Source organism: Chenopodium quinoa, unplaced genomic scaffold, assembly GCF_001683475.1.
Source record: "Chenopodium quinoa cultivar QQ74 unplaced genomic scaffold, ASM168347v1, whole genome shotgun sequence".
NCBI classification, from domain to species: Eukaryota; Viridiplantae; Streptophyta; class Magnoliopsida; order Caryophyllales; family Amaranthaceae; genus Chenopodium; species Chenopodium quinoa.
Window position 1 is genome coordinate 2344762 of NW_018744066.1, and position 23309 is coordinate 2368070.

At 40.6% G+C, this 23309-nt stretch overlaps 1 protein-coding gene across 3 annotated transcripts; it reads right to left on the reverse strand.

The window, feature by feature from the left end:
* Positions 1–13243: 13243 nt before the first annotated feature.
* On the reverse strand, positions 13244–23017 carry LOC110690994 (probable plastidic glucose transporter 2). 3 transcript variants are annotated; one of them, XM_021867922.1, is made up of 15 exons: positions 22759–23017; positions 22350–22478; positions 21937–22048; positions 21771–21838; positions 21557–21689; positions 21342–21441; positions 21128–21240; positions 20936–21029; positions 15564–15714; positions 15318–15461; positions 15162–15235; positions 14918–15006; positions 14253–14367; positions 13688–13872; positions 13244–13534 (listed from the first exon to the last, which is right to left on the reverse strand). In XM_021867922.1, the coding sequence occupies exons 2-14, from the start codon at positions 22420–22422 to the stop codon at positions 13690–13692; spliced, it is 1449 nt and encodes a 482-aa protein (XP_021723614.1). In that variant the 5' UTR covers positions 22423–22478; positions 22759–23017; the 3' UTR covers positions 13244–13534; positions 13688–13689. The 3 variants fall into 3 exon arrangements, with proteins under 3 accessions (XP_021723614.1, XP_021723613.1, XP_021723612.1); XM_021867921.1 differs by having other exon boundaries at positions 13244–13587; XM_021867920.1 differs by having other exon boundaries at positions 13244–13593; positions 22759–23016.
* Between the last annotated feature and the right edge of the window lie 292 nt (positions 23018–23309).

Consider the following 23309-nt stretch of genomic DNA (forward strand, 5'->3'; position numbering starts at 1 on the left):
CAACAAATTGGAGGCCAAGTATTCAAGTTTGTAAGAGAAGTTTGTGACTTTGGTCATGCTTTAGGAGTAAGAAATGGACTTGGGTCCTTTGACTTGGAGCAAAGAAATACTCAAAGTAAAAATATGATTTTCGAGTATTACATTTCCGGCTTAACTCATACGTATAAAATATTTTATAAATGTAATTATTATTTCCGTAAAATTATATATTAATAAGTTAAATAATGCTATTGTATTATCTAAATACATATTTATATTTTTAAAATAATTTGGAAGGAAATCGAACATTATTAAATTAATAAATTTGATTAATATAATTAAACGGGTTTAAAATATGGGGTATTACAGTCTACCCCCCTTAAAAGAAGTTTCGACCTCGAAACTTAAAACAATTATTGGTAAAATAATCTGTTTTAGCTCAAATTGAATCATGCACAACCTAGAAGTTAGTTTAAATTGACTCATGCACAACTTAGATAGACTTAAAATTAACTAAAATAAGCCAAAGCGCTTTCGACCTCGAAACTTAAAACAATTATTGGTAAAATAATCTGATTTAGCTCAAATTGAATCATGCACAACCTAGAAGTTAGTTTAAATTGACTCATGCACAACTTAGATAGACTTAAAATTAATAAAATAAGCCAAAGCGCGAAACTCTATCGCATTCTACCCCCCTTAAAAGGAGTTACGCCCCCGTAACTCGACTACTGACCTCAGAAAACAACTCTGGGTATCTTTTTCTCATATCTGCTTCGGTTTCCCAAGTAGCTTCCTCGATTTTATGGTTTGACCATAATACCTTAACTATTTTAACATCCTTATTCCTAGTACTTCTCACTTTACTATCCAAAATCTTCACGGGCCTTTCTTCATAAGTCAAGTTTTCGTCCATCTCGATGGTTTCATGATGTAAGACATGGGAAACATCTGATATGTACTTCCGGATTTGGCTCACATGGAACACATTGTGAACTCTTTCTAGCTCGTTAGGTAAATCCAACTTGTATGCTACTTTTCCCACCTTTTGGATGATCTCGTAGGGTCCAATGTATTTTGGGCTTAACTTTCCTCTTTTCCCGAACCTCATCACTCCCTTCATCGGAGATATTTTCAACAAAACTTTCTCACCTACTTCATATTCCTCATCCCTTCTTTTCAAATCTGCATAGCTCTTTTGACGATCTTGTGCAGCTTTTATTTTCTCTTGAATCATTTTTACTTGTTTCACAGTCTTTTCAATCATTTCTGGCCCAAGTGTAACAGTTTCACTTATGTCGCTCCAACAAATCAGGCTTCTACACTTTCGCCCATACAAAGCCTCGAATGGTGCCATTCCAATGCTTGCGTGATAACTGTTATTATAGGAAAACTCTATCAAGTCCAAATGATCTTCCCATGAACCTTGATACTCCATAACACATGACCTCAACATATCCTCCAAAGTTTGTATTGTTCTCTCTGTTTGACCGTTGGTTGCGGGGTGAAATGCAGTGCTCATCAGCAACTTAGTCCCCATAGCCTTTTGTAAACTTTGCCAAAAGTTGGATAAGAACCTTGAGTCTCTATCCGAGATGATGTCCTTTGGCACACCACGGTATTTCACCACAAATTTCACATATGCTCTTCTCAATTGATCCATCGACCATGTACTCCTCATAGGTATGAATGTTGCACATTTCGTTAATCGATCCACTACGACCCAAATTGTATCATTTCCTGCTCGAGTCTTTGGTAATGCTCCCACGAAATCCATAGAGATTGAATCCCACTTCCAACTAGGAACCTCCAATGATTGAACTGTTCCTTGGGGTCTCTTATGCTCGATTTTGACCTTTTGACAAGTCAAACATCGAGCCACAAATTCTCCCACTTCCCTTTTCATATTCGGCCACCAGAATGTCTTTTTCATGTCCTTATACAACTTATCCCCTCCGGGATGCATTGAATAAGGAGAACTGTGAGCTTCCTCCATCAACTTCTGCTTAAGATCACTTCTGTTCTGGGGAATACACCACCTCCCTTTGAACCTCGTGCTTCCATCATCGGCTATCGAAAAATCCATTATTTGCCCTTCCTTGATTTTCTCTCTAATCTTGTTCAACTTCTCATCCCCATGTTGACTTTCTCGAATCTCATCATAAATCGACGGTTTGCTCAACAAGGCACTCAAAATTTTCTTTACTTCTCCTTGTTCCATTACCTCCAAGTTCATCCTTTGGAACTCCACACACAATTGGTCTGGGAGAATCATCGCATTAGTTGTGTGACTTGACTTCCTACTCAATGCATCAGCTACAACATTCGCTTTCCCTTCATGATACTGAATTTCCAAATCGTAATCCTTAATCAACTCCAACCATCGTTGTTGTCTCATGTTCAGTTCCTTTTGGGTGAATATGTACTTCAAACTCTTGTGATCGGTGAAAATCCTACATGTAACTCCGTACAAGTAGTGTCTCCAAATTTTCAATGCAAACACAATTGCGGCTAACTCCAAGTCATGGGTCGGGTAATTCACCTCATAAGGCTTTAAATGTCTCGAGGCATAAGCAATCACCTTTCGATTTTGCATTAATACACAACCTAACCCGAACTTTGACGCATCACTATACACCTCATATTGCTCACTTTCATCGGGTAGGGCTAATACAGGTGCCGTAGTCAACTTCTCTTTTAGTGTCTGAAAAGCCTTCTCACATTCCTGAGTCCATTCGTACTTACACTCCTTATTCATTAAGCTCGTCATAGGCCTTGCAATTCTCGAGAAATCCTTAACAAATCTCCTATAATAACCTGCTAACCCAAGAAAACTCCGAACATCTGACACACTCCTCGGGGTCGGCCAGTCACTTACAACCTTTACCTTTGCTGGATCCACCGATACTCCTTCCTTAGAAATCACATGACCTAGGAATGCTACCTCTTCCAACTAAAACTCGCACTTTGTAAGTTTGGCGTACAATTAATGCTCTCTCAAGGTTGACAACACCGTCCTCAAATGATCCTCATGCTCATCTCGGTTCCTCGAATACACCAAAATATCATCGATAAATACCACTACAAACTTGTCCAAGTATGGCCTAAAAATTCGGTACATTAAATCCATAAAAACCGCAGGTGCATTAGTTAACCCAAATGGCATTACCGTGAATTCATAGTGACCATAACGAGTCCTAAAAGCACTTTTTTCAATGTCCGACTCTGCTATCCTTAACTGATGATACCCTGACCTCAAATCGATCTTTGAAAATATTCCCGCCCCTTTCAATTGATCGAACAAATCATCAATCCTAGGCAGCGGGTACTTGTTCTTGACTGTCACATTGTTCAACTCTCGGTAATCTATGCACAACCTCAAGCTTCCATCTTTCTTCTTCACAAACAAAACTGGGTTACCCCATGGTGATGAACTAGGCCGAATATATCCCTTCTCCAATAAGTCATCTAATTGAGTCTTCAACTCTTTCATCTCAGCCGGGGCCATCCTATATGGAGCCTTTGAAATAGGTTCCGTCCCGGGCACTAAGTCTATAGTAAACTCAACATCCCTCACAGGTGGTATCCCTGGAATTTCTTCGAGAAAGACGTCAATAAATTCATTTACTACTGGAATATTTTTTCCATCCTCTCTGCCCCCTTCTTCTATCCTTTGGACGCTACATAAATACAGTGGATGTCCCTTCACTACACACTTCTTAAGTTGCAAAGCAAATATGATTTTTAACCCTGATTTCCTCCCCTCCCTTCGATAAGTTACTCTAACCTTGCCCGGGCCACACAATGTGACCTTTTGGGCCTCGCAATCAATTTGGGCCTTGTACTTGCCCAACTAGTCCATTCCCGAGGATCCGCACATGCTGTATGCCACTCCTGCTGAGCATGAGATCCTTCAGGCTGAACAAGCCGAGGAGGAAGCTGAGCGGCAGGAGTTGGAGGCTGAGCAGCGAGCCGCTGAAGCTCAGGCAAGGGCCCAACCTGCCTCCTCTGCTGCTGGAACCGAGACTGCCCCGGGGCTAGGCCCAGCTGACCAGCCTGATCCTCCGACTGAAGCATAGGAAATCGGGCAGTCGTCTTCAGAGTCTTGCGGATCGACATGTGCTTAACTTCAGACTCGCCGCTTTCTGAATCTCTTTTTGCCTTATCTTTTGATTCAGCTTGCCTTGATGTACAAACAGTTTATTTTTGTTTCTGTACGTATTTCGGCAGCTGTTATTTTCCGCTTGTGGGCGGCTGCCGATATAATCTTTTAGTTTATTTGAACACTTGACTTTGTAGCTCGCTTTCTGAGCATTACTTTCGTCAATCTGATGCTTTTTCCTCAATTGTTTTGTCTTATTTTGAATGCTTTACTGTTTCTGAGCTTGAGAAATTTTCGTAAAAATTTGCTAAGTACAAAGCTTTCATCTTGAAGAATTCTGCTGAAGATAAACTTGCACTAATAGTGCCTCTTGCCCCCCAAGAAATCTGAAGGCTCAAGTCTTTGGATTGCTGAGTTGGGTTTTGTTTCTTTAACTTTCAGACGAAGCTGAATAAAATATTTCTAATAGTTGTTGTTGTCCTTGATTTTCTGTCTATCTTTTAAAAATGGATATCCAAAACACAGGGCCAACTGAAGGCAATGTTTCGGATAATGGCTTTCTGGGATACACGGCTCAGTTAAGGCAATATCCCAGACTTGTCCATGGACTCATGTCTTTAGAGATCAAGTCTTACTGAAGTTTGACTTCAGCTGAAAGACCAGAGTTCTTTAAAAAGACGAGTTTGTCAGCAATCTGAAACCCAGTTACCCAGAGGCGAAGGTTTCAGACGAGGCTGAATAAAAACCCTTAAAGAGTAGATAGAATAAAGAAAACTTGAAAGAACGAGAAGTTGCAAATACTTATATGAATGGTGGCTCCAAGGCCTTTCATTAATTATTCAAAATGTACTTACAAAGATTGTTTTGCCCCGAAAGGTTTACACATGATATTTCTTAAGTACATCAGCATTCCAGTGATTTTTCAACTCGGTTCTATCCAACTGCCGAAGTCGGTATGTTCCTGGCTGAAGCTCATCATAGACTTCATAGGGTCCCTTCCAGGCCGCTGAGAGTTTCCCGTGAATTCTGTTTTTCTGCACTGCAGCAGCATTTCGAAGGACGAGGTCTCCAATTTTGAGAGGCCTCGCTTGAACTCTTCGATTGTAAAATTTGCTGATCCTCTGCTTGTATGCAGCCATTCTGACTCGGGCTGAGTCTCTCACTTCATCAATAAACTCGAGGGATTCTCTCATTAGGTCCTCATTCTCAGCCGAGAAGTGGTGCACTCGCAGGCTCTCTGTGCCGATCTCCAGAGGGAGAACGGCTTCGGCGCCATACACCAATTCGAAGGGTGTGTGGCCTGTTGCCTCTTTTTCGGTTGTCCGAAGGGACCAGAGGGTTCCTGGGAGCTCCTCCAGCCACTTGGACTTTTGATCTTCCACCCTCTTTTTGAGGGCGTTCAGGATCTGTTTATTTGCGGCTTCGGCTTGTCCGTTACTTTGCGGATGGCATACCGCTGAATATGCCAGTTTGATGTCGAACTGATCTGTATACCGCTTCAGCGGCAAGTTATCGAACTGCCTCCCATGATCGAAGACAAATACTTTTGGGATGCCGAAACGAGTGATGATATTCTGCCAGATAAACTTTCTGACAGTTTGCTCTGTAATGTTCGAGGCTGCTTCGGCCTCGATCCATTTACTGAAATAGTCGACACCGACTATCAGCCATTTTTTCTGGTATACAGCATCCGGAAATGGTCCCAGTATATCCAGTCCCCACTGAGCGAACGGGAGCGGGTTCAGCACAGGCTGAAGCTCTTGGGCTGGCTGATGGATGACTGGTGCGAATTTTTGACATTTTACACATTTTTTGAACAGTTCCTTAGAGTTTGAGATCATGGTAGGCCAGTAGTACCCCGCCCTTAATGCTTTGTGGGCCAAGGTTCTTCCCCCGATGTGGTTCCCACATATACCGAGGTGAATCTCCCGAAGGATGTAATCTGCATCTGTTGGTCCCACACATTTCAACGGTGGGGCTGAGAAGGACTTTCTCAGCAGCTCCCCGTTGAAGACAATGAACCTTGAGCTGGTTCTCTTCAGCTTGGAGGCTGAAATTCTATCTTCAGGAATTTCTCCTCGAAGCTTGAAAGCTAGGATGGGATCCATCCAGCTAGGCTCTGGGTCGGCGCAGCACACTTCAGGTGCTTCGTCGACACTTCTTTCTCGGCGCACTTCCACATATACAGACCTGTTCAGCTCAGCGAGAGTTGAACTGGCGAGTTTGGAGAGCGCGTCGGCTTGAGCATTCTGACCCCTTGGGATCAGCTGAACCTCAACTGATTTGATCTTGGCAAGATAGGCTATCATGGAGGGCTCTTTGGCCTCGTAGCTGCCACCGATCTGATATGCAACTAACTGAGAGTCTGTTTTCAGGCAGACATGCTCGGCTTCCAGAGAGATGCATAATTCTAAGCCAGCGATCGCTGCCTCATATTCAGCTTTGTTGTTCGAAGCCTTGAAAGAAAATTTTAGTGCATACTCAAAGGATTTGCCTTCAGGAGAGGTTATCAGTACCCCTGCCCCCGAACCATTTACGGTGAAGGATCCATCCGTAAACACAGTCCAAATTTTCTTTTCATCGTCTATCGTCTCTTGGTACGAGCATTCGGCCAAGAAGTCCGCTAGAGCTTGAGCCTTGATGGCTGCTCTCGGCTGGTAGCTAATGCTGAATTCGGTGAGCTCAAAAGCCCACTTGGCCAGCCTACCAGATTTTTCAACTTTGCCGAGAACTTTTTCCAGCGGTTGATCAGTTAAGACCACTATCTGATGGCAATCAAAATAGGGCCTCAGCTTCTGAGCAGCTACCACTACTGCAAAGGCGACTTTCTCGAGTAGAGGGTAGCGAGTCTCGGCATCCGTCAGAGAATGACTGACGAAGTAGATCGGTTGCTGAATTTTGTTTTCTTCCCTCAGCAGCACTGCACTGATGGTGGCTGGGCTGACAGCCACGTACAGATACAAAGATTCTCCCTCTGCTGGGCTAGCCAGTGTTGGGAGTTGAGCCAGATGCTCCCGAAGCTGCTTGAAGGCTTCTTTTTACTCTTCTTCCCAGACAAGCTATTTTGTTTTTGGGAGTTTTAGGGCTTTGAATAAAGGTAACCCCTTGTCTGAAGCTCTGGAAATGAACCTCGAAAGGGCTGCCATTCTTCTGGTGAGCCGCTGAACATCCCGCTTTGTTTTCGGCTCAGGAAGATCGAGCGCTGCTTTGACTTTGGAGGGATTGGCATCAATCCCCCTCTTGCTGACCATGAACCCAAGGAATTTCCCTGACTTCATGCCGAAGACACACTTCTTCAGATTCAGCTTCATTTGGTGCTTTCTTAAGGTGGCGAAGGTTTCAGCCAGGTCCTTAACATGGTCCTCAGATTTTTTGCTTTGACGATTGAATCGTCAACATAGACTTCCATGTTTCGGAACTTTTGATCGGCAAAAACTTGATCCACCAGCCTTTGATAATTGTACACCCCGACGTTCGTGACGAATGCCGTCTTTGCTCGATCGTCAGGGTGCATGAAGATCTGATGATACCCCGAGAATGCGTCCATGAAACTAAGCAAGGCATGGCCACTTGTCGAGTCAACTAGCTAATCGATCCTCGGCAAGGGATAGAAATCCTTCGGACAAGCCTTATTTAGGTCCGTGAAGTCAACGCACATTCTCCAGGTGCCATTGGCCTTTTGAACCATCACCACATTTGCCAGCCATTCTGGATATTGGCAAGGCTCGATGAAGCCTGCGTCCAGCAATTTTTTGACCTCGGTTGCGATGTCTCGGTTTTTATTAGCGGAGTAATTCCGCTTCTTTTGCTTAAATGGCCGACACGTTGGGTCAACATTAAGCTTATGGGAGATGAGGTTTAGACTTATCCCGAGCATATCAGCTGCCAAGAAAGCAAACACATCTCTGTTGTCCCGAAGGAGTTGAATAAGTTCACAACGGGTGTTCGGATCGAGGTCCATCCCGATTATTACACATTTCTCAGAGTCTCCTTCGGTCAATTCAACCGTTTCGGTCTGCTGGTCCATGTCCATTGCTGATGGGCTGGACTCCTTACAATCTGGCCTGCTGTCTATGTCAGCGGGCGTCCCAGACTTATTCGGCTGGCTCCTTGAGTCTTTCGACTCAGATGAAGAGCTGGCCTTTTCCTTTTCTGGCCCTTTTTTCTCTGGGCACAGAACCTTGGGCCGAAGCACTTAGACCTTTCGGCTTCTTTGTGTTCGGCCCTCTTTCTTTTTCTTTCTCCTCCTCATCCTCATCGTCGTCATCTGGGCGACTAGTAGATGGCTTGAGGTAGTTGCACCTTCGGGCGTCCTTTTGGCTGCCCTGGATCCTTTCGGGGAAGCCGGCATCTGAGACGTAAATCATCAGTTGATGATAAGTTGAGACGACCCCTTAGATCTCGTGAATTATGGGTCTCCCCAAAATCATGTTGTACACTAAAGGAGCGTCAATGACCAAAAATTCAGTCATGACGTTCCTGGATGCCTCATCGCAGCCGATGGTGACAGGAAGTGTCACCTTCCCATCTGGATAAGTTGAAGCCCCGTTGAATTCGGATACCGGGTAAGGTACCGGCGTAAGGTGCTTGGGCTTCAGCTTAATTTGATTGTAGGCCTTCGGAACAGAATGTTTGCTCCGCTGCCGCCATCAACAAGAACCTTGTTGACGTCGTGGTTGGCCACCGTGGCGATGATCACCAACGGTTCGTGAGGGAACGTTACCCCCCGGCAGTCGGCGGCTGTGAACGTCATGTTCGGCACCGGCGACTGGGGAGGCTGAATGTCAGCGTTGTTCACCTGGTGGGTCAGAGCCCTGAGGTGTCGCTTGTGCTCCCTCCGAGAACATATTCCTCCCGAGATAACATTGATTGGAGAGAATTTTCCCTCCGCATTTTTGCTGTTCTTTTGGGGGAAGTCAAGGTCCTGCCGAGAGTCGTTTGCTGACTTCTCGGCCTCCTTTTTCTCGCGGTGATCCGCGATGTATTTTTTCAAGTATCCCTTCCGGACCATGTCCTCGATCTGGTCCTTCAGCTGGATACATTCCTCGGTGTTACGTCTCGGTGATTCATGGAACTCGCACCACTGATTTTTATTTTTTCGCTGATACCACTCTGGGAGCGGTCTCGGCTTTCTGTAACTCTGCTCCTCCTTCGTCACACTGTAAATTTTGGCGCGTGGAAGAGAGAGTGGAGTGTAGGACTCATATCTGCCTGTGAATGGGGCAGATTTTTCCTTCTTCGGCTCGTTGGCCGAAGGTTGCTCCGAGGCTTTTGCCTTTCCTTTCGTCTTCTGGCCTTGGCCTTCGGACGGTTGTTTTTGTTTCCCATTCCCAGATTGGGGTTGGGATTTTGTTTTATTCCACTCCTCGGCTCGGATGAATTTATCCGAGGCATTCAGAGCTTCCTCCAAAGTCTGCGGGGTGTGCATGACCATGAAGTCTAGGAACTTCCCGGGCTGAAGGTCATTCTGCATTACAAAAACAGCTAGCCCTTGGTCCAGCTGAGAGACGCTGGATGACTCGTTGCTGAAACGGGTCAGGTAGTCCCGGGGACTCTCGGTCTCCCCTTGCTGCAGTCTCATAAGCTCAGCAGTGGTTTTCTCTCAGCGGTTTGTCGTGGAGAATTTGCTCTTAAACTTGATGGACAGGTCGTCCCACCCTGTTATAGAGCCCTCCTTTACTCCCTTGGAGATCCACGCTTGCGCGACCCCCTTAAGGGTGGTAGGAAATTATTTGCACCAGGTCGCTTCGGACCTTGGGCAGAGATGCATGTGCCCCTCGTAGGAGGCGATATGGTCCTTCGGATCCGAAGTCCCATCATATGTGATGTGCGACGGTATTTTAACCGTGGGCACATGCTCTTCCAGAATCCATTGCTCGAATGGGGAACTGGTGGGTAGCATAACGGCCTTGCCTTTGTTCCTGGCCGAAGGGACCGCGCTCCGCCCTCCTAGGGAGGTAGGAGTGGTTTTCGTCCCTGGCTGGGAAGTCTGGGCCTCGGCTACAGGGAACGAGAAGCGACTGTGCACACTCGGCTCCCTGCCGCCGAGTCGGTCGAGTACGTTTCGGCGGACAGTCTCAGGTTGCTCTCGGCGGGCAGATTCTGGCCGAGAGGCTGAGCTACTGCTCTTGTGCGTTTCTGGCCGAGAGGTTGAGGATCCTTTGAAAAATTGAGGGTTCTTTTTCCTCTCTCTTTCAGTTCTCCAAGTATCCTCTTCCTTTTCTTCCAGCTCCTGGAAGGAGGGAGGCTTACCCCCATCACGGTCTAGCTTCCTCCGCTGATGCCTGGTATGCGGAGGAGTTCGATCACGAGGTGGAGGCATACTTTGTGCCCTCATTACCTCCATGAGCACCGCCAGCGCTCTCTCCACTTCCTCCGAACTGGGCCCCGTCAAAGGGGTCCTCGGCTGAGTGTGAGAGTGGATGGTCAAATGTTGGCTTTGGGGCATTGATTGAGTCCTATGATCGGACTAACCTCTGTTAGACCGAGGTGGACTCGGTCTATGATGAGAGTTGTGAATTACGAGAGAAAGGGAATCCTCCCGGTATGATCCTCCCTCCGAACTGGCACCTTGGAAGAGTTCCGGTTCGGCGAAGGTGATGACGTAGGAGTTTTAGGCCTTTCGCCTGCTCCTTGACGGAGGCTTTTGCTCTTGCGGTTCTTAGCCATTGTTACTAAGATGATTGCAAGATGGCTTTGATTAAAGATTTGGCTTAAAGATTTTTGAAAGTCTTCCCCACAGACGGCGCCAAATTGTTTCGGATGAAAACAATGGGACCCTACCGAAGGTCCGATGAAGTGGACGAAGACTGGTCCGGTCCAATGGATGCTGGGACGAAGGTTTCCTGCACAGCGAACACACGTAAACCGGTCTCGGGGGTGGATCCGAGGAAGACCCCTCCGATGCCGAAGTCAAACAGTGTATTTAGAGAGGAAGCTAAGCAAGAGGTTTAATGCTTGAGGCTTTTGTGTATATGTCATAAATGGATGAATTGAAGGCTTATATACCTTTGCCTATGAGGAGAGGAGAGTAATTGGGCCCTTAAATAGTCATGGGCTGACCATAGCAATTCGGACCAAAGGACTCCTGGCTGACTTGGCTGGATTGGAGGCTCGGGCCTTGACCTTGAAATATTGGATCATTTAATGACCAGGCCCAATGAGATAATTGGACCCAAATAAATGACTAGACCCAATTAGATAAATTGGACCCAAACATTAGCAATAAATCATCTCATCAATATTTTACAAGGTTTTACCCCAATCATAATTATTGTTAAACATTTAGGTGATAGTCATGAAAAGAATTGCTAAAAGTGGGAACAATTTATCATTGCCAATGGAAACACTCCTCTATGAAATACTCCATAGATTACCCACCAAATCTATTATAAGATTTAATTGCTTAAACAAAGAATTTTATAATTACATCTCCACTCCAAAATTCGTGGATCTTCACCTCCAACAAGCTCTCTCAACTAAAGCTAACCGACTTCTCTTCAAAGATTACAATAATCAATGCCTCTACTCCATAGACTTGAACTCGCACTCCACTGCGATCAATATCCCTGTTCCCCCAACCTTGTATAAGGTTGAAAATAAGGGTGAAAAACCCGGGTCTAGTTATGTGGTAGGAACGTGCAATGGTTTGGTTTGTCTAGGATTTCCTTGGTCTACATTCAGTAAATGGGGGGAACGCTTTATGTTTTTGAATCCATTAACTGGGACGTATAGAGCAGAATTGTGTTTTGAATAGTTAGGTTCACGAAAGGGTACGTCAACCACGAGTTTTGGGTTTGGGTATGACAGAAGAAAGGATGATTATAAAATTGTTGAAGTTACAAATTACTTATGGGACTATCCTGACATTGGTGGTGAAGGGGGAAGAGAAGTGGTAGTCTATAGCTTCAACACCGGTTCTTGGAACCGCGTTGAGGCAGCTTCTTATCAGGATTCATACCAACCACGCCCGATGAGTGGTGTCCTTGTAAATAGCAATTTACTTCACTGGTTGTTCTGGTACCTGGATGAGGGAATATTTCGAATTGGTTGCTTCGATTTAGAGACAGAGCGATGGATCGCTTATTATTCTCCTCCTGACAAATACTTTACTGTCGATGAACCTAATTTGCCGGGTACCATTGATGGTTGTTTGTGTTACTCGATCAAACAATACACTCATATATGGATCATGAAGGAGTACGGAGTAGAAAAGTCGTTGATGAGATTGTTTATTATTACTCCTCGACTGTCTTTAACTTCCCATCCGTTTGTTTATTGGAGGAGATAAACAAGAGAAGTTTTGCTCAACTTAGACCACCCTCAACTTGAAGGTGAAGGCTGTTTTTGGTATAACTTTGGAGATGAAGCAACTAAAAGGCTTACATTCAATGGGGCTCCTCCTTCTTTCAAGCTTCTCACCTCATGCCTCCAAACTCTTGTTCCCGTTCCCCTTCATAATGGTTGTCAAATTAAAAATACCTAAGCAACTAGTATCGATGAAGATGAAGGTCACGTATGAAATTCTACAAGCCAATAAATACCAAATAGCATTATTTTGTCCATGATAAGGCTATATTAAAGAACCCAAGTTGCATTGTTTTATTTGATTTTAGCATTTGAGTGTTGAACTATCTATGTGAGCTTATGAAACTTACATGTTGAATTTAAATCCTCACTTAATTCTTATTAAAAAAAAAAAAAAAAAAAAAAAACCACAACATATCCTATCCCTTTACACTTATTAACCCACAAATTTGACTAATTAATAAATTGGAATAATTTATATCTCATATAATACCAAGTAGTAATAATTGTACTAGTTGTTTATGCCCTTACCCCCACCCCACTCCCAAAGGTCTTACGTGATAACCTAAGCCAAATTTGACTTATAAGAGATTCCGATCTAATAACTCGATAGGGCACCTACTCCTTATCCAAAAAGAAAGGGAAAAAATTGTACAACGCTATAAATGCAGTCCACTACCCAGGCTTGATTATAGCTCATGGCAACTAATTAGTACTCCATATCAACCACAAGTACAAATACAAACAAAAGGCTAAACCAATGGTTCAGTTGTTCAATTCAACACATCTACGTAGTATAATAATTCAATAGCAACAATATCAAGCACAACTTTATAAGAATCACAGAATCAAAGGTATCAAACCACCCATCTTTCTCTGTCCACCAAAAGAACACATTATTGACAAAAATAGAGTAATACAACATGTATTAGCTTATATACGTAAAATCAGAGTAATATACGTAAAATCAGAGTATTGATTTTGTACATCCATTACTCATAGCATATACAAGTTCCGCATACAAATCCTGGTTTCTAATCCTAAGCTTAAGTAAGATTCCAAGAAACCAATTGGTTACAAGGAGCAGCTTTTGAACGAGTATTTTCCTCCCTATTATTCATCAAATCATCCTCGTCAACAAGTGCCCTGTTTGAATAACATTAGAAGTTTGAATATTAATCTTCGTAGGCCTTCTACATCTGTTACTGCACAGAGAACAAATGCAAAAGACCCATGTAAATTACAACAAGATTACTAATTTACCTAAACCATAATTATACGAGGAAGACAGATAAACACCTTTAATCATCAGGAAGAAGAGCAATCTCAATTTCTTGCAGTGATCTTCCTTTTGTCTCTATCACATTCTTCTTAACAAAGGCAACAGCAATCAAGCATATAGTGCTGAACACAGTATAGAGGAGCTGCGGTCCAAAATTTTCAAGTAGTCGCAAGAACAACAAGCCAACTAAGAAGTTAAAGACCTGTAAATATGGCAACGAAGTAATCACTGTTAATTGTTTTGAGCTCTCATTTGATGCAGAACTTCTATACACCTGTACTAACTCCACAAAACAGGCAACGCAAGCCAAAAATCATAGATTCGATAACATCAAAATTAAACCAATGGCTCTAATATTTAAAACATAAAAGTCCGTAGTCATTCTTGCTGTACAAGTTTAGGCTATATTTAATGAACTTGTCCCATACAAAATGACTATATCCTATTCTGTATTTCATGAAAAATGAAAAATATTGATAGTTACTTACACACGCAAAACACAGATAGTTTGTGGAGGCATTAAATATAAACACAGATGTCATACATTGTTACTAAGGAAACAAGGAATTATCAGAAACCTACCCAATGGACAGACATACAGAAAGCTATTGCTTTTGCTCTAATTCGGCTGGGAAATATTTCCGGGAGTAGCAAGCCCGGAACAGGACCGGCACCAACTGCAAATGCTAGAACATATCTGCAAAAGTTAAAGCAAAGTCAGACAAGTTATCTTTTATCAATTTCTGAAATTAGTTTCCAAGTCACATACAGACTACAGTGAACATATTGTCCTAAAAAGTGACTTTTTCAGCTATACGTCATTTGTGTATAAACCTCAGCAGCCGTTTCAGGTAAAATGCAAAAGTATGGTGACAATTTAATGCAAACATAACATTTAAAGATCTATTTCATAACACCAAACAGATAGGGGATACATTAGATTTCTTTTTTGCTGCAACACACTTTTTCTCCTCCATTGGTTAATGATAACAAGGAAGGTAAAGATAAAATAACAAAGCTAAACTCACAGAGTTAACAAATAAAACTTACGTTAGATTTCATGAAAGAGCAAAATGAATCACTTCTCAAATTCTCAACATCAGCCAGTATTATGGTACAATAGTTTAAATTAACAGGAAATTAGATAGCTTTTGAAAAGTAAAACACTGCATAATGTCAAACTCAGTGGTCCACTTTTGAGTATGCCAAAGCCAGGCAAATTAAAGCTAATAGTTAAAAATACTCACAATAGTACACCACCAATGGATAAGTAAAATGTTGCTGCCTTTGGCATATAGGAACTAGCCCCAGCAACCTGCAGGCCCATCGATACAGCCTGTACACACAGCAAGCATTTTGTGTTACAAAACATGTACTTTTAAGCAGGGTTTGATGAAAACAAAGGACAAAGGGATCATAGAGGTTGTGAGGGAAAGGGAGGAGGGAGAACATTGACGGCAGAAAATCTAAACAAAATAAATTAAAAATTACCATGCCCAAGAAACTCCAAAGCAGCAGCAGTTTTCTCCCCAACTTGTCCATTAATGCCATGGCAATAAAGGAGCCTAACGATATTTATCAGTGAGAGACCGATAAAAAAAAAAAGATACAGCATATACAAGAAAACTAGTCAACAACGAATTTCACCTGTTAAGTTGGAGATCCCTATGAACACGTTTGTAAGGTTGGATGGCACACCAAGACTCTTAAATACAGTTGAAGAGAAATAAAAAACAGCATTTATACCAGATAGCTGCTGCAAAGCATACAGGGTTGATCCAATAAAAACAACTGCAAAAGGAATAAGTGAATACAAGCATCTCTGGCAAACTATGAAAATTTTGTAAATGAACTACTGAAAGTGTATCTACACCACAGTAGTACTGCACATACCTCTTGAATGTCGACCAGTGAGCAATTCCAACAACTTCACTTCCTCAGTGTCTCCTCTATCAGATTTTTCCAGTTCCACCATTGCAGATTGGACAAAAGATCCTCCCAAAAGTTTTTCGAATTCAGCCTCAGCCTCTGAGCTTCTTCCTTGCTAAGTCACGTGCAAGAACAGTTGTAAGCATCAAAACCAACAATAGTGAAAATGAAAGAGCAACTGACAGCAAGTCTGATACATGGAGCATAAGCACCAGAGAGACTGAAACTTGCCTGAGTTGCCTTGCAAGCAAAAGTTCCAAAAAGGAAGAACATAACTCATCATCAAGATAGATTTTACACAAATCACATATGTCTCAAACGGAGAATATATTCTCTAACTCATGGTACACTTATGTCCAAGAAAATTTACTTAATAGAAAATGAAAGGCTCGAGAAAGGTCCTCACCCAATGAACATGATGTGTATTTTGACGGTTTATATTTGATGGAAGGATTTGAGTGATTTTAATGGTGGAAATTTGAAAGATAGTCTTAGAAGGCAACGACTTCTAAGTTTGATTTTAGGAGTAACGATCCCAAAACCCTAGTTAACAACTAGTTTGAACCTTAACAAAGTTCTCTTCAAGCAAAAGCTCAATAATCTCAAATTATAATTCATAAAACATCCTCCTAAAATAATTGACATACAACTAGTATATATAGGAAAAATAAATCTATCCTACTTGCCCTGCAAGCAAACTAAATAAAAAGCCCTAATAATTAATTAATGAACCAAGAGAGCCCACTAATTAATTAACACAACTTTGGAAGCCCAAGGCCCCATAACTACTACTAAGAAAATAATAAAAACATTATTAAAAACTCACTTGTAAAACCCCTACTTTAAGAGTAAGGTAAAACCAAGAGAGTACCTAAATAAAGCAAAATAATAGTTATAAGGAAGGGGACTCGATTCACATCATTCCCTCCCTCTTAAAAAACAACTTGCCCTCAAGTTTCGTTCGGAAGACAAGGTACCAAGTCACTAGCCCTCATAGTAGCGCAAATTCCCGCTCCAAGAAGTACTTGAAAAGTATCATAATTCTCCCTATGCACAATCTTGAAAGGTCCTTCCTCTAATGGTTCATTCTTACCTCTAGAATTATTAAAGATTTTTTGAGCATTTAAAGATAAGAAAACATACTCACCAATCTCAAAAGGGTGTTGGTTTCTCAATGACAACATATTAGCCCTTCTTTCCTTTTTGTTAAGTTTAGGCATAATCAACAACTCTCTAGCAGGAGCTTGAATAGGTGGCGCCTTAGGGGGTAAAGGATGTAATTGGACTCTCTTATCCCCAACCTTCACTGAATAAACATTTGTAACACCATTAAATAACACCCCTCGATCATATTGCCAAGGACGACCCAAGAGTATAGAACAAGCAGTCATAGGTAAAATATCACACCATACACTATCAGAATATGAACCCATGGAAAAGTTCACCAAAGCTTGCCTTTTAACTTGTAGTCCATCTCCATCATGTAACCAATTAAGCTTGTAAGGAGTAGGATGGTCCCTAGTAGAAAGATTCATAGTGTCAACCAACTTAGTAGATGCAACATTGGTGCACGATCCCGTATCTATAATCAACGAGCAACTCCTATCACCCACTTTGCATATAGTATGGAACAAATTTTCCCTTTGCTCATGTGTAGTAGGAGGAACAAAATTAGCATGCAAAACTCTCCTTAAGATACCGATATGGTGATGTTCAGGTTCAGGAGTAATCTTTTCTTGACCCTCAAACTCTTCAAAATCAAACTCTTCCTCTGTATTGAGCAAACATGTACTCTCCTTCTCTTTCTCTTCTTGGTCAAGATAAGCCAACAACATTCTATGTTCCTTCTTGGATACCGTCACTTTGTTACCACAATCTCTAGCAATGTGTCCCATGCCTTGACACTTGAAACAAACTTTTTTTGCCAATGCAGCTTGTTCGGGAGTAACAACAATCATCTTCCCTTCATTGTTTGAATTGTTAGAGTTGATATTCGAACCCTCACCATTAAAGAATGACTTCCTCTCCTTGAAATAAGAAATTTTCTTTTCTTTCTCCTGTTTCTCAAATCTCTCTGCCAACCTTAAGACATCATCAAAGAACACATAATTTGATGTTTCCACCTTGTGAGAAATCGAAGGTGTTAACCCTTTTATGTATCGTCCAATCTTCATCTCCTCTTTTTCCTGCAAATCACAAAGCATGCACAATTTCTCAAACTCTTTAGTGTATTCAGCGACACTAAGATTCTTTTGTTCAAGATGATTCAACTTCAAGAATTGATCTTGGATAAATTCTCGTGGTAGGAACCGTTTCCTTAATTGTCTCTTCAACTCGTTCCAAGTATTAATTCGTGGCTCATCTTCTCTCAATCTCTTGGCACGTAAATTCTCAAACCATAGAGAAGCATATCTCGTCAGTTTTAGGTTTGCAACCTTGTAGGCTTTTTGCTCATCAAAACCTTTATAATCAAAGACCTTTTCCATCTGACGAACCCAATCTAAAAAGTCTTCGGCATCCCCATCACCTGTAAATTCCGGAAGTTCCAACAACTTCAAATCTCGATCATTGTCAATTGGAAAATTTCTCATGATTCCCCTAGGTTGTTCGTTGTTGATTATTCTTCCTTCCCCAATCACTTGAGTAGACAAAGTTTCAACCCTTTGATTGGTTTGAGCAATTTCTTGTGTACTCTTCTCAATTTTCTCATTCATTCGTTCAAGACTCGCATTAAAATTTCTCATCATATCAACAAGCATAGTATCAAGATCCTTCTTTGTTAAAGTACTCATGATGTCGAAATAATATTCAGAAAATTAAACACAAGTCTCAAGTTCTCTCATCAACAAATAAAACCTGTGTCCACAACTATTATGCGCGCGTCAATAAGTAACCACAATTTTAACAATTATACGATATCAATTAACTGAATTCCCAAAGAGTACTTTTTGCTTCACAAACTTAATGAAGACACGTATATAGCAATGTAGTGTAATCTTTGGCAGCAAAGTAAATCAATGATGATTGATGACACAACTTTTAATAAAATTAATTCAATATTTTGGAAGCAAGTCTGTTAACTCACCAAGTAAATTAAAAAGCACTCACCAACAAATAAAATAGGAGTTACGAGTACCTTTTGCACAACAAACTAGTAACCGATGAATTCTGCAATTTATCCGTTTGGCGTACGAATGTTTTTTTTTTTTTTTTTTTTCCAATCAACAAGATCGATCGTGTAAGTGGAGGGGACTTACAAACTTGGCTCTTATACCAATTTGATGTGTATTTTGACGGTTTATATTTGATGGAAGGATTTGAGTGATTTTAATGGTGGAAATTTGAAAGATAGTCTTAGAAGGCAACGACTTCTAAGTTTGATTTTAGGAGTAACGATCCCAAAACCCTAGTTAACAACTAGTTTGAACCTTAACAAAGTTCTCTTCAAGCAAAAGCTCAATAATCTCAAATTATAATTCATAAAACATCCTCCTAAAATAATTGACATACAACTAGTATATATAGGAAAAATAAATCTATCCTACTTGCCCTGCAAGCAAACTAAATAAAAAGCCCTAATAATTAATTAATGAACCAAGAGAGCCCACTAATTAATTAACACAACTTTGGAAGCCCAAGGCCCCATAACTACTACTAAGAAAATAATAAAAACATTATTAAAAACTCACTTGTAAAACCCCTACTTTAAGAGTAAGGTAAAACCAAGAGAGTACCTAAATAAAGCAAAATAATAGTTATAAGGAAGGGGACTCGATTCACATCAGAACAAAGATAACAAGTACATATACTTGCAAGTCTATCACCTTAGCGCAAACAATACATCCATAATTATTTAGAAATACAAGGCTTATCAAGCAAGCAGCAGAACATCTTTTTCTATTACCACAGCGACAATTCGTGGTAACTTCTTGAGTTCAAAATTGTCAACTAGCAGACAGATTTGAAATTTAAACCATAAAATAGAAACGGGGAAAGTTGTGCACAACTAACATATAAGAACTTAAAGAGAACACATGGGGGGTCGAAAATTTGTCACATATATACAAAAGCAGATAACATGCCACAATGCCAGTACCAAAAATATAAATACTCCCTAACTCCCTGTAATGAGGAGGTTTGAATTGACAATGTTGTATTACCAATGCAATTAAATTATTAATTTGAGTACTTTGAGTGGCTGAACACACAAGCTACTAGCTAAAGTAGAATACTATTCACTGACAAATTTCTACAGTACTTATCATTCCTCTAAATGATCTCCTCTATAGATATGTATTTTTCCCTCTCACCTCTAACTACTCTCTGCCTTCCTCTCTAAGCTAATCCAATATCAATATCCCTTCACCCCTGATTTATTTCCCTACTTCTGCCCTATATATAAATTTTTTTTAAAATTAATCTATTCATCTCTAAGTAATAGGACGCATTAATTGAGGGGTCTTTATACAGGAATGATTTAAAATTTCCCTTATATTTACCATACATCCATGCCAATGTAGTCATTCTATAGAATTCTTACGTAAGGAAATTGATAAGAATAATATGAAAAACCTTAAAGATACACCTAACTAGAGTTAAATAGTAGCCAATTAATTGTTGAAGTCATAAAGTAGAAATTTGGCCTAATGAACTACTTCGTATTATTTAGGGGATAAGGGAGTACTATTCAGGATCTCCCATGCAATTCCTCTTAGCTTTTAATTAAAAGTCATCATTTAGCTCTCCACTCTTTTCCTTTTCTATTCTATCATTTTCTATTAAATTTTTCAAATTACATTCAGACAATACTCTTACAACCTGTCAATAAAGATCATTAGATTGGGACAGAGAGTGATGAGGAAGATTAGCACCACTGAGATTGTAAGACCTTCCAGATTCCTAGTTGGAGGGGCACAGTATTATCTTATCTCCCCTCTCCCCTGATGCATGGTACATCTTTTACTAGTTAGGCATTACTAAGTATCAGATTGCTTTCTGTTACCCTATAAAGCAACAGCATGCTACGTTCCAGGAGCAGTGGATTGGCAACCAAGAGGCATAAAGATCACAGTACTTTTCACTAGGACATTGGATGCAAAGAAAGAAAAAGAACATCAACAAAGTATCAAGCGGGCTGAGACAGTTTGTTTTATGACATGTAAAAAGCAATTTGAGAATCTTGCAGCAACCTAATGATGGGTGCCAGGCAAGCAACTGAAAGTTGAAATTGGCAGAATTCAAAAGACAAAATGTCCAGATGCTTCATTACTTGAGGATTCAAGTCTGGTGCATCCATGTACAGATTAAACATAATACAAAAAGGAAAAGGAGCAAACCTTGTAAAGCCAAATTGGACTCTCAGCACAGAATATCATACCCAGAGCTAGTGTGGCAGCTGGAATGGTGGAGAGCCAAAAACACATACGCCACCTGAAAATCAAAGGTAAGATATACATATTCCACTAACCACTTTCACAATATCGAGAAAAAGTGAAATGGCGGAGGTGATACTTGTAAAATAAGTTTACCACTCTGTAATATCTTTTGATGGAATTCCAACAACTAGAGCTGCCATGAGACCAAGACATGTAGCAATTTGAATGAAGCTTCCATAGGTACCTCTAACAAAAGCTGGAGAAATCTAAATTTATACATAACAAAAAGAAAATTCTTTCGTTAAGGGGGATAAAAAAGCAGGTGACCAGGATATATACTTTGATCTATACAGATCATAAAGCATACCTCAGCAACATAAAGAGCAGCAATTGAGGAACCCAGACCCATTCCAGTCCCAACTAACAGCCTTCCCAATAGCATACCTTGCAACGTGTTTGACATTGCACTGAAGAAAAAAATCGACAGGTCAGCTCAACATAATCTAGTACTACAAGGATTACAAGTCCGGGACTCTTAACAACAATCAATATGGAGAACAAGCCAAGGAATCAAAAAACTACCTCATAGAAGCACCTATTATCATTGGAAGAGCAGATAGCTGAAAAGCTCTACGACGTCCAAACCCATCAGCAATTGAACCACTAAAAACACATCCAACAAAGGCACCCCCAAGGCATGTACTCACCACAAGACCTTCATTTAAAACAAATAGAGTTCAATAACAGAGTATAATGACTTAAAATAATCCACAACTTTCAATTTCACATGCATCACCTTCTGCCAACGTGTTGCCTTTGAAACCAAGATCCATAGAAATGCTTTCAAGTGGTTCATTAACAACTCTACTCCAAAAAAGAATTACAGGAGTTATCACAAGTTCAACTTTCATTCATGTACTGTCACATGTAAATAAACAAAGCTAAGAAGGTCTCAAACAAACCCAATATGGTAGCCAAACAAGAACGAAGTTAATGTCGCCACAAGTACATGAGGCAATGATCGCTTCCACGAAGGATTCCCGCTTTCTTGCCAAGTATCATTCTGCAAGAAACCTAAAAAAAAGCAGCTACAACATCATTTGCTACTCAAATTTGGTCACTCATAACGATATTAGTTTCGATAATTTTTCCAAATGCAAACACGACGAGCTATATAGTTAAACACACTAAAGATCAAACCAAAATCTAAACAACCTCCGCCGAGACACGGAGGAAACCTGAGATATGATCTTATCTTACAATCGAGTATCCTAATTAATTAAACCAAAAACTAATAAATGATGAAATTCTGGCTCTACTTCACACTACTCCCCTTAAATCATACTCTACATAAACTTCATATTGAGTAATATACCTGAATTATCTTCTTCGTCCATTGTTTCCGTATATTCTCTGGAATTCATTCGTTTATAAGTCGGAAAATTCATTCCAACTTCAAATATCAACACTAGCGCATCAAATTTCAGAATACTTTCGCAGAAATCTGCAGAATCAAACAAAAAAACACATCAAAATCATTTTAATTTCTCACACTTTAGATCATTATGCTCCAGAATTTCCACACTTAAGATCAAATTACTCTGATTTCAGATTTTCTTTTCGCCGACAGCAAAAAACATCAGAAATCAAACAAAATCAAAATCCTAAATCACAAACAATTACACTAATCATACCAAAAAAAAAAAAAAAAAAAAAAAAAAGCAATAATAGCAATCAAAACAAAGAGTAGCAATAATGAAAAGATGAATTTACAGATTAAATACCTGAAAATCACTAATTATCGTTGAAGATTGATAACAATGAAGAAGAATTTGTTGAATTTTGTATGATTTAGAATGAATTATTTGGTAGGAGAAGTCGGGAGTAAAGGAGTGGAGAAGGTACGCGAAGTTCCTGAGATGGGCGGGTAATTTCGCAGGGGAGGAGAGAGAAAGTGGAAGAGAAAAGGAGGAAGAAAGAATGAATGCTTTTATTCAATTTATTGTATTGATGGATGTTTTGGGAAGTGGGTTAGCTTATGATTTACTCCTACAACAAAGGACTAGATAAATACAACAAAGGCAAACCGTATCTTTCTTCCTTCTGTGTCGTGGAAAAGAGCTGTCATGGTCCAATTCCACTAATTTGCCAAAGGAAATGTTGTCAACGTTATTCCAATTTTTTTTACCCCATCCGTTTCCTTTTATGTATTATTATATTCTTGGGTCTTAACTATCAACTTAACCTTTTGGTTGAGTTGGTCTATTAATTTGGTACGAAGTCAGCGTGACACAAAGGTCACGGGTTTGAATCCCATCCACTCCCCACTTTCAAG